The sequence below is a fragment of the Cibotium barometz genome, chromosome 35, assembly GCF_041138505.1.
Source record: "Cibotium barometz isolate CiBa-2024 chromosome 35, ASM4113850v1, whole genome shotgun sequence".
Classification (NCBI taxonomy): domain Eukaryota; kingdom Viridiplantae; phylum Streptophyta; class Polypodiopsida; order Cyatheales; family Cibotiaceae; genus Cibotium; species Cibotium barometz.
Genome location: NC_141080.1, coordinates 20,863,606 through 20,875,287, shown reverse-complemented (window position 1 = coordinate 20,875,287; position 11,682 = coordinate 20,863,606). Strand labels below are relative to the sequence as shown.

At 40.6% G+C, this 11,682-nt stretch overlaps 2 protein-coding genes across 5 annotated transcripts; one reads left to right on the top strand and one right to left on the bottom strand.

Moving 5' to 3' along the window:
- The first annotated feature begins 3,646 nt into the window (after positions 1 to 3,646).
- Positions 3,647 to 4,826, top strand: LOC147618219 (putative mediator of RNA polymerase II transcription subunit 26b). The gene has a single exon (XM_086774661.1). The coding sequence runs from the start codon at positions 3,737 to 3,739 to the stop codon at positions 4,742 to 4,744; it is 1,008 nt and encodes a 335-aa protein (XP_086630787.1). The 5' UTR covers positions 3,647 to 3,736; the 3' UTR covers positions 4,745 to 4,826.
- A 108-nt stretch (positions 4,827 to 4,934) lies between these two features.
- LOC147618218 (uncharacterized) lies at positions 4,935 to 7,405 on the bottom strand. Of its 4 annotated transcripts, none has more exons than XR_015262078.1 (2): positions 6,199 to 7,396; positions 4,935 to 5,769 (listed from the first exon to the last, which is right to left on the bottom strand). XR_015262078.1 is itself a non-coding variant. In XM_086774667.1 (2 exons), the coding sequence occupies exons 1-2, from the start codon at positions 6,289 to 6,291 to the stop codon at positions 5,665 to 5,667; spliced, it is 198 nt and encodes a 65-aa protein (XP_086630793.1). In that variant the 5' UTR covers positions 6,292 to 7,405; the 3' UTR covers positions 4,935 to 5,664. The 4 variants fall into 4 exon arrangements, 1 of the variants encoding a protein (XP_086630793.1); XR_015262077.1 differs by having other exon boundaries at positions 4,935 to 5,839; positions 6,199 to 7,395; XM_086774667.1 differs by having other exon boundaries at positions 6,199 to 7,405.
- Positions 7,406 to 11,682: the final 4,277 nt, after the last annotated feature.

Below are 11,682 nucleotides of genomic sequence, written 5' to 3'. Positions count from 1 at the left end.
AGTCAAGAATTTAAAAATATAGTCTCAAATTTATTCTCTCTCTCTCTCTCTCTCTCTCTCTCTCTCTCTCTCTCTCTCTCTCCACTTGACCTTTAATTTTTGATGTGAATGCTCTCTAACTTGTCATCAAGTAGAGTTATATAGTGCAATAATTTAGCGCTCTCTCTCTCTCTCTCTCTCTCTCTCTCTCTCTCTCTCTCTCTCTCTCTCTCTCTCTCTCTCTCTCTCTCTCTCTCTCTCGTCATCAACTAGAGTTATGCAGTGCAATAACTTAGCTCTTGGTGCTAAATTGCCTCAAATTATACTTCATGAAAGTATGAGGCACTCACTTACCATAATCCTTTATAAACTCAAAATCATAGTCTATGACTGACATCTTTCTCCAAGGCATAGTGTGTTTGAAGGAAATGTGAGGCAATTACCATAATCCTTTCTAAATTCAAAACTCTCTCTCTCTCTCTCTCTCTCTCTCTCTCTCTCTCTCTCTCTCTCTCTCTCTCTCTCTCTCTCTCTCTACATTAACTAGAGGTATACACAATATAATAACTTAGCTCTTGGTTGCTAACTTACCTCAAAGTAGACTTCATGAAAGTGTGAGGCGCTTACCATAATCTTTTCTTAAAAAATATAATCTATGACTAAGAGATATTTCTTCAAGTCATAGTGTGTTTGAAGGAAGTGTGAGGCAATTACCATAATCCTTTTTAAACTCAAAAGTATAATCTATTACATCTTCGTAGAAGGAAGTGTGAGGCAATTACCATAATCCCTTTTAAACTCAAAAGTATAGTCTATGGCTATTACATCTTTCTTCAAGGCATATGAGATAACAATCAAGTGTAGGATATGTAGGCATTCGAGACAATGGTAAAGTGTGGCATGTAGCTTGTTTGAAGGAAGTGTGAGTAAATTACCATAATCCATCCTATGAAGGAACTATGAGGCAATTACAATATTCCTTTTTAAACTCAAAAGTATAGTCTATTAGATCTTTCTTCAAGGCATATAAGATAACGGTATAGTGTAGCATGTAGCCTATTTGGCAGTGTTAGGCAGTAAATATACTTAATACTTCAATAATTATAAAGGACAAGAATTTTCCTTAGCAATTATAGCTCTACAGATTGTGCGGCATGAAAATCCTTAAAGAGCATGGGTAGGTATGTTCTTACAAGTCTTCAAGGTAGTTATAATAAGTTAGTACAATATTAGGCATACCTACCTTTAGACTTTGTTGACTCACAATGCCTCTAGGCTCTCATGGATCATGTGTAGGCTAACGGTTCAAGTGTCCACACTCATTTCTCATGTGTCTAGGTTCTCATGTGTCTAGGTTCTCATGGCTCATGGTGGCTAGACTCACATGTTTGTTTCCTGATACTATGAACTCATGTCTCCCAACCCGAGTCATTTTTTTGGAATTTTTTTAAGGTTTTTCAGACTTGATGGAGGGTGATTAAGACCCCTAATACTAGTTAGTGATAGTTATACATGTGATTAAGTGTTTTTTTTATTTTTTTGGTTGGTTTTGCATGCTCTAAGCTACCAATTTCAGCAATCCAAAAAAAAAATGTTTTGCATGCTCTAAGCTACCAATTTGCATCCTTTTAGCTACCAATTTCAACAATCCATAAAAATTTATTTTACATGCTCTAGGTGATGGCAGCTTGTGGAATTAGAGAGCACCACGGTGATGGTGCTCTCTAACTCTGACCACCATGGGTGAGATAGTGGTCGGAGGGTTTGGAGAGGTCATAGAAGTGGGAGGGCACCAGTGGTGATGGCATGGAGTTGCAGGGGAGCACAGTGGTGTTGGAGAGAACAGAGAAGGCAATGACTAATTTTTTAAGGCCATGGAGCCTATCAAGATGGGGTCATGGTGGTACGGTCCACCTAGTGTGGCAGTAGTCGCATTGCGAGCAAGCAGAGACCAGGGATGACGATGTTATGGGAATAACACGGCTAGTTGTCTACATCCATCTTATAAGCACTCTAAGCATTGAGGTGGAGATTGGGTTCTTTCTTCATAGCTCCTTTCCTTTTTTCTCTTTACCCATTTGCAAGGCACCATTAGAGTGACACCCTTGGTGTGCAAAGTTGGCCCCTAGCTTTCCCACAAGAGGGGGTTATCATCATTTGATGATTAGAAGTAAGCCCCGAGTCAACCATTACAATTTACTAGATTGTTTTTTTTTGCATTAGTGAAGATTTGGATTAAGCATCCACTCACTCTAAGGATCTACCCACCTAAACATGGCACAATATCCCCAATCACCACCAATGCATGCTCCACAAAAGCATACAAACCATTATGTGAAGATTGTGGGGTAACTTTGACATGTGCTATGAGTAGATTGCAACCCCCAAAGTGCTTGTAATTGTGTCATGTGCAATATGGTACCATCTACACACCAAAAACATCTCCTCATAAACCTTGCATCATGTGATGGATATGAAGAGAACACGCTACTCTATACATCACTCCACCACCTAATGTGTAACCACACTAGCATTATGCCACATCTACTAATAATACAAAACATGTTTTAGGCACACTCTTATGATGCCATAAAGTGGCCAACACTCTTCATCGATGCAATGTAATATGCCAAACGTTGCAATGAGTACCAATGCTTCACCGTTTCACAACAAAAGAATAGAATGCTATTACAACCAATAATGTCCCATAAGGAACAACCCCAACACACACATACACCCGCCCCCTTTTTGTTGAATCTTTGTCTTCTTTCAATAATTGGGTAGGTATATTTCTTTTTTTGAATGGATTAGGATTGAATTTATTTGTGATTTTACATAGTATGGAGATAATTAGGGGATACTACTCCATATGTGTCAGAGTTTTTCGTCTTGCTCTATAGACTTGCGAAGGAGGATAGGGTAAAGGGATCTATAACATGACAGGTACCAAAAACTTCACATAGTAATTTAAAAGGACATATTTTTAGAAATTTGTATTTATGTCCCTTATGGTACTGAACTATTTAAAAAATGACGCTCTCTTGGAAGAATCTAATGCAATTAAGATGCACTTAATAAATAAATGACATTAAAATGTTTTTTTACATTTCCATTAAATATATTATGTGAGATCTTCAAGAATAAGAGTGTTTTTCTAAGGTTTCATCTTAGTATGTAATGATTAATGCTTGGAAAATTGATGACCCCCATATCTTCTCTATTTGAGGCAATAAAATGATGACCCCCATATGCTTTCTATTTGCATACGAATTTCCCCCATATGCTTTCTATTTGCATGCATTCACCCATAACCTTTCTATTTAATAAGGTCCACAATTCTCTAAAAAAATCCTCAAAGGGCTCATTCAACAAGTAGAGGGAGGGAGAGAGAGGAGGAAGAGAGGGAGGGGGTCGGGATAACTCATCTTCTAAGGTTGTATTAAATACATATGAAATAATTTGTCTAAAATTATTTAGATGCACCCAGCGTCATCCAGTTCGCCTATTTCAGCTTGCCTTCAGTGTGCCATTAATTAATAGCCATTAGAGTATACCATAGTTAACATGCAGAATCAAATATACATATATTTATATTTAAAAAAATAAGTTCAAGGTAAAAAGTTCACCGTCTTTAACCGCCTTTGATTTAACCGCCCTCAAAGGCGGTTAAGACTTTCTGGCGAAAAGCAGGGTGCTTTTGTGCGTAGCTATATAAGCACAAGAACCGCCGCGAGGAGCACTATATTTTTGCCATGCGATGGGGCATTACAAAACATGGCGAGAATTCTTTGAGAGCACAGGAGCGGATGTATGGACAGTCTGCGAGAGGGCCATAGCCATAGCTTACGAGGACAACCCACAAGACTTCATAGCGAAGAGGGACTGGCTAGCACAGAAGCTGTACGCGCCGGAGAAGCTCAATCTCGAGGTGCTTTCATTACCCAAGCAGGAGGAGTCGGTACAGGAGGAGTCGGTACAAAGTAGTACGGCCACTGCTCTTAGCAGCAATAGCCATGTCTATGATCATGCGAAGGCCAAAGTGACACAGCACAATCGACACATGGATGCTGATGTTGATGCTGATGCTGATGCTGACAATGACAATGCAATTGTCTCTAGGAGTAGCAGGGTAGATCTCGCCATTGTGCTTGCCATCAGAGAAACATTGGTCCAAGCCCTCCGTCCCTGCGGTCTTTCAGAGTCGGAGGCACAAGAGGTCGACGAGAGAGAGGCCGACAAGGGTGTGCTCATCCTCAAGCTGTTGCAAAAGCTGGAGCATGTGCACATGTCTCTAGAGCTGCTCAAGGAGACCCAGATTGGAAAATACATCAACAGCCTTCGTAAGCACCCTTCCAAGAGAATTGCTGCCCTTGCCAAACAACTAGTGAGGGCTTGGAAACAGCTCGTCGATACCGCTTACCAAGATACTGCATATCATGACGAGAGTCCCATGAATCAGTGCCGCTCTGCCTCTCATCAGCTCGTCATACCCTCAACCTTGAGAGCACCCACATCTACTCCATCTCAGCTCCAGCAAGGATCCCGAACATTAGCAAGGTGCTGCATTAATTCAGCTTTAACACCATTATCACATAAACCAAAGTTTGGAACCGCCAAGCGAAAGCTTAGAGATGGCTTTCATCAAGAAGAGGCAGCCAAAAGGCAGTGCATGGTACACAAACCCAAGCATACGGCTTGTCATCATGTCTGTGTCCACCCTTTTGACTTGCAGAGAAGGCAAAGACGAATACAATCTTGTGCATGAACAAAAATTAATAAAATCTGGATTGGATACATGTAAATGATGATAATTAAGTAATAAATGAGTTATGTTTGGTGGTGGGATCATGTGCTTTATCTATTGAAAGAAATGTGTTTTCCTTGCTTTCCTTGTCTCTCTTTGTATGTAGAGGTGACTTTTTGAACCGTATATTTGTCGCACACTAGATGAGAGGTTTTTAGTCAGAATGTGAAGGCTGTATAAATATTCATGTCAAGCATCCGCACATTCAAAATCTCAAAGCAGATTCCTGCTTCAATATTCATGAGAATGAACGAGTTTTCCATGGTCTCCTCCACTCTCAAGTGCCTGTACTGAATCTTAGGCTTTAGCACGGTCTTTTCTCTGCAGCTCGATGCTCATCTGCACTCAAGACTTCTCCCTCCTCTAGTGAGCGAGCTTCCGTACTTTCCTGAAGGGATTACTTCACCTCTTTCCTGCTGACCTGCTTTTTAGAAATTTTCCAGTGGGGTGTCATTTCAGTTTTCAGTTAGGTGATCAGAAACACCACATAAAAGCAAACCCCGTCATTGCTTGAGGCAAACCCATCATTGCTTTGAGGGAGGTCACAACAATCCGAGCCATTGTCCATCACAGGTCTGGCACAATTTTCCAATCAGAATTTGAGAAAATCTGGACAAAATTACTGTCCAATCACATGCTGAGAGTTGGCTTAAGTTACATTTTCAAGGGAACTCCTGCCTCCAATGATGGAAGGGAACAGCTTAACCCTTGGCCATTCAAGGATCAGCCTGCATGCCTCTTTAGCAAGCTTCAACAGCAAGGTTTTCATAAAGACATGCATGCTTTCTCATTGATTGGAATGTTAAGAAGTTCAAAAGGCTCGGGCAAGCTGGTCTTACTTGTGAGGGCTTTTTATCACATACAATAGGAGGGTGTGGTTTTTACTCATGTTCACTCCAGCTCTGGCCAAATTTCTCCACATTCCTCACTTTCTGCTGTGTAGAGGCCTGAGATTTCCACAGCAGCATTGCATCATCCTCCTTGCACTGCAATCACATTCACGGCATGGTAAAAATACATCTTCCAACCTCCATCTCGCCCTTTTGAAGTCACCACCTGCATGCACATTACTGTTTACTATTCTGGAATGATTTTACAATGGCCTCTAATGTCTAATAACTGACTCAATTGCAAGCTTGCCAGAAAAAACAGCATCCCAAAGCAACTGGCATTCTGATTGGCTCTAGGTCTGTTGTGAACCAAACAACCAATCAGATAGCAAGAAACGCATCATTGAAAATGAAGTTACCAGGTTTGAAAAATGCCTATGTAGATCTCATGCATGCTGGCCAATAATGCTTTCTGCATGTCAGCTATGCATGATGGTGCCAAAGTGTCACAATCAGATGCATAGCACTATGGCTGCGGTGAGAGCTCATCTTGGTCTATAACTATAATGCCAATGATGGGCTCACCTCAGCTCGTCCTTGGGCAGTGCTTGTTGGTGTGTAGTGGACATGTATGCTGCACTGCATTTTGGCAGCCTCTTCTTGCTGGTAGCTCTCCATCTTCTTGTGGCATTATGATAACGATGATGATGATGGTGCTAATGATGAGGATGTCCTCTTGGAATCCTCCATCTTGTCTTGGCTTGATGATGATGCTGCCATCCTATTTGAACCCTCCATCTTTTCTTCGCCTGATGATGATGCTGACATCCTATTTGAACCCTCAATCTTCTCTCGGTATGATGAGGAGGACATCCTTACCCCTGCTGATTCTGGTCTGCCCTGCACCTGCTGCAAGCTATTTCTCGGGTCATGCAGGATAAGGGAGATGAATGTGAGGGCATCCATGGAGATGTCACAGACCAGCGGGGACAGTACATGTTCACCTTCACGAAGGAGGGGCTCATGTGCATCTGCAAGTAGCAGGGATACAAGGAGAGGAGTCTGCAACGTGGAGATGTTCTCCTCCTCTAGGAGTGCCTCCTCAGGATGAAGTGTTTCCATAATATTGGGTGCACGGCAATTTTTTGTACCTGCGAGTGCTGCATCAAGTTGGTATGATGATGCTTAAGGGGCAGTAACCATCGCAGAGGCATGTAGCCATGGGTGCAGGGCAAGCTTCTGTACCTGCGAGTGCTGCACCAAGTTGGTATGATGATGCTGAAGGGGCCGTAACCATCGCAGAGGGGTGCAGGGCAAGCAGCTAACTATGGCAAGAGAGATGGTGATATCACAGTAGCTACAGGTGTTGTATCCATGCAGGCAGCAACGGGATTACCATCATCATGATTATCAGTATCGATGAGCTGCCTCCAAGCCCTCACCAACCGTTTGGCAGTGACGCGCTTTCAGGGGTGCTTACGAAGGTAGCTGAGCCTGCTGATTTGGGACTCTTTGAGCACGTGCAGGGACGCCCCATGGCTTCCAGCCTCGTGTTGATTTGACGATTGCCCGGGCTCATGGCCTGTACCAACGATTTCTTGATAGTGGGGACGGCATGTGAAGGAGGAGCCGCAGGCAGCCAACAGAAGCTCTACACTCCCAAGAAGCCAACAGAAGCTCTACACTCCCAAGAAGCCTCATATGAAGCTGGATGATTCCTATCCAAGACCAATGGGGCTTTGGGGTATGTTAAGCCAAGCCAAGCCAAGCAGGCGCCATGTGACGGTCGGGAAGCCAACATACTAGTCCGCGCGTCGAATATTATGCATCTTTATGGGGATAAAGTGCAAAGGAGAGGCATATCATGGACTCATACTTAGGCACACATAGAACGCACTCACGTATCAAGTAGGCACATTAGGCCTGTCGTGTTGCCGGTGGGGTTGGGTGATGTTGCGTGCCTCGGGGGATGCCCTCCCCACCTTGACGGCAAGTATGCCGATGTGGAAATGGGACTGACGGAAGGAAAAACAATGAAACGGCAAAGCCGATGGATCATGGATTCGAGATGGAAGGATGACCCGAGTCCACAAGGCCATGTAGCCGAGCCGAGGGTACACAAGGCGTGTGTGGCCCGACAAGGTGAAACGCGCGAAGACATTCTCAAGGGCCAATGGAGCCAAGTTACATGACGAGATGGGATGATAGGTCACCTTGCGGCCTGATGTCCAGGACCTCGATCGTGGGGCCCACGTTTCACCTTGTCGGGTCACACCCGTCTCATGTATCGCTGGCTCAGCTCCATGGCCTTGTGGACTCAGGTCATTCCTTCCATCTCAAATCCATGATCCTGTCGGCCCCGCCTCATTGGCCCGTCGACTTAGCACGGCTCGGCATCCCGGCAGCTTCACCGTTTCTACCATTTTTCCTTCCGTTGGTCTCGTTTTCACATCGGCATACTTGCCGTCAAGGTGGGGAGGGCATCCCCCGAGGCACGCGGCATCACACAACCCCACCGGAAACACGGGAGGCCTAATGTGCCTACCCGATGCATGAGTGCGTTCTATGTGTGCCTAGGTATGAGTCTGTGCTACTACGTCTCTCCTTTGCACTTCATCCCCATATAGATGCATAATATTCATTGCGGTCTAGTATACCCCCAAAGCCCATGAGTCTCGGGTTGGTTTCTCAATCGTCACAATGCATCTATATGGGAGTGAAGTGTGAAGGAGAGGAGTCCATACCCGGCATGGGTTGGGCACTCCGGTGTGTGGGTGCATTCTAAGTGTGCCTAGGTATGGGTCCATTGCTACGCCTCTCCTTCACACTTCACTCACATATAGATGCATGAAACTCAACGTAGGCTAGCATACCCCCAAAGCCCCATGGGTCTTGGATAGGAATCCCAACCATCACACTGGGATGCCCCTCCTACCCTACAGCATGACCAAAGGTAGCCGTCTTCCCCTGCGGCCTGCACGGTTGCCCAAAAAGATAACGAACAATATTCAGCCAGTGATATCAGTGTTGATGCTCAAGCAAAGGCCCCTTCTATTCTAGATGGCTTGCAACCATCCGGCGCCAGATCCTAAAATATAATTTACTTTTCTTTAGTTTTTACTTTTTTTAAAAAAAATATATTAGAATATAATTATGATGAGCATTTACAAAATAACTTGCTTTTTAATCAAGAAGTATACTTCAATAGTAGCGATTCAAAAACTTTTCTTTAGTTTCTAAATTTATTTTTTATTTTTTTAAAACATGGAATTATATTAGAATATAACTATGAGCATTTACAAAATAACTTGCTTTTTAATCAAGAAGCATACTTCAAAATCCTAGGCCAATTCATTTCTCAGAGTGGTCACGTTCTGAATATACTCGGTTAACTTAGAATCCTTCCTCATGATCTCTACTTCCTCGCTGGCCACCTACCCATCCTTTTCTAGTCTTTCTTTATGTATTAGGCTGATTTTCTCTTGGAACTCTTCCTTGGCTTTTCTCATCGCTTCAATATCATTTTTCGTGTACTATGCTTCACATGCCTTGTAGCTGGCTTTATGCAAGAGTTTCATCTGCGCATTCAGATCACATCTCAGATCAAGGAGCATGTTGGCATTTGCATGAGTAAACAAGAAGTTATTTCGATTAATCCAAACAACCCGCATGTTGGCATTTGCATGAGTAAACAAGCAGTTATTTCGATTAATCCAAACAACCCACAAATATTCAGCACGTATGACGATTAATCCAAACAACCCACAAATATTTAGCACGTATGACATTATATACTTTTGCACTTTAGCTGTTGCCCTAATAAGATTTCCTACCCTTTAAGTTTCCAATTTTGAAGAGGGGAATAGTTATCTCTACTTCTATTACTCTTTTATAAAATTATTTGCATATTATTCTTATTCCATTATAAAGTCCTTTTCTTGGATTTAAATTCCTGAGTAAAATGATTGGTGCATTTCTTTTCAAGCATAAATGATGACCTGGGTATCCTCCACCAAGATTTAGATTGTTGAGATACTCAATTGTATACAAGAGAGAATTTTCTCCTTCTTTTGCTATTGAATCAATTGTATTCATGTTTTTCTCTATGCATTGATTCAATTGCTATACTATTAATTTTGTCAACTTCTATATTTGTTGGTGCTAGGATAGCTCAATCTTTGAAAAATGCTAAAAATTCTATATCATTAGTTATATCTTTATATAGCCAATGAATAATTTCATTTATTGTGTTATCTTGTAAGAGCATTTTGTCAGGAATTGTTATTGGTTGTTCAGTACTTCATCTATCTGCTCCATTACCAATTTCAAGGATCCATTTAATGAATTCTTGACCGTCATTGTTTTGAGAATTATGAAAAGCTCGCATGTTTTGTGATAGTTTCAATACTGTTATTGTGCTCCAAAGTTTGGAGTGACATAAAAATGCATTAACTATTTCTTCACGTGTTCCTTTTGGAATTACTGGTAAGATTTGTATACAATCTTCCCCCAGAAGCATACCCTTCCTCCAAAAATGTGATTGCTTGACATTATATCCTTCAATATTCAATCTAGTGCCTCAAAAGCATATCTGTGTGTCATGGGAGCTTCATCCCATATTATTAATTTTGTTTCTCTGAGAAGTTCAGCCAAATGACCATTTGTTGCTATATTGCATGTTCTTGAAGCATTCAAATGTAATGGTATTTTAAATCTTGAATGAGCCTTTTGACCATTGGTGGATAGTAATAGAGAAGCAATACCTCAAGCTGTAGATAACATAATACCATTTGTTATTTTAATGTATAATATATTAAATGTATTTTTGCATAGAATATATTTCTTATTTTTGCTAATAATAGGGTTTTGATACCTGACGATGCACATGCAAGTGCTATTTGATTATTGCTTCTTATTCGAGTGAGCAAACAATTATATAAAAATGTTTTACCTAAACCTCCAGGGCCATCAAGTAAAAATGCAAATGGCTTCTCTGTATAAACTACCTCTAATATTTGATTGTATGCAATAATTTGAGATTCATTTAAGGTTGATTCCATTTCATTAGTAATTTTTTCTTGTTGGTATACATTGAATATTCTTTCTTCTTGTAATAAAACATTGATATTTTGCATATTGTTTAAGTTTGTCACATGTGGTATACCTACAAAATAGATTTATTAGTTAGCTTTTCAATATATTTATTTTATTTTAGTTTTTTGTTACCAAAAGGATAACAATAGTTTAAATACCTATGTAACCTTGTAGTCTTTTTCCATGTTGATGCAATATGTACTCAATATCTTTTTGTTCATTACATGTGTGAACCACTCAGTGAGAGTTATTTTTCTACTATTCTCTGTGTTTAAAACTCTTCTAACATCATCATAATCTTGTATTTTGATTAGGTAAATGTACCTATAAGACAATTTGGATTTAGTATGTTTTTAAATTTGAGCTACTATTTTTTTGTATCATAAAATAATTACCTGTAATATTTGTACATCTGGCTTTTCTTCATCCATGCCATATTCAAAGATTCTCCAACAGGCTTCTAAGGATGACACATATCGCGCATCTAAGAATTTGTTGATTTTATCCATGATATGTTCATCTTGATTTTAAAGTTGTTGAAAATTTGTTTGATTTGTTTCTTGAAACCTTACTATGGCTCTCTCATGTCCTTTGTACACATACTTATATAAGTATTTCACTGTTGTGATGGTAGAACATACTTCTATATTGATATGTACTTTATATTTTAATGACAAATATGGGTTGTAAGGTATAACCCAACGATTATCGAGGAAACCTTCTTTTACTTGAAGTTTTTGTCCATCATTATGTCTCATATAAATTGGAAAACCATCTTCGTCATCCACTATTGATTCTGAGAATTTTTATGGATAATGGTGAGTACATTTTCCTTCTGACATGCATGGTGCTAAAGGTTTAATGGATCCACATGGTCCATGGATGTTGAATTATGAAATGTTATGATGTAACTCTGGATAAATCTCTCTATTTGGTATTTCTACACATACAAGCTTATCATAATCATTTATATTT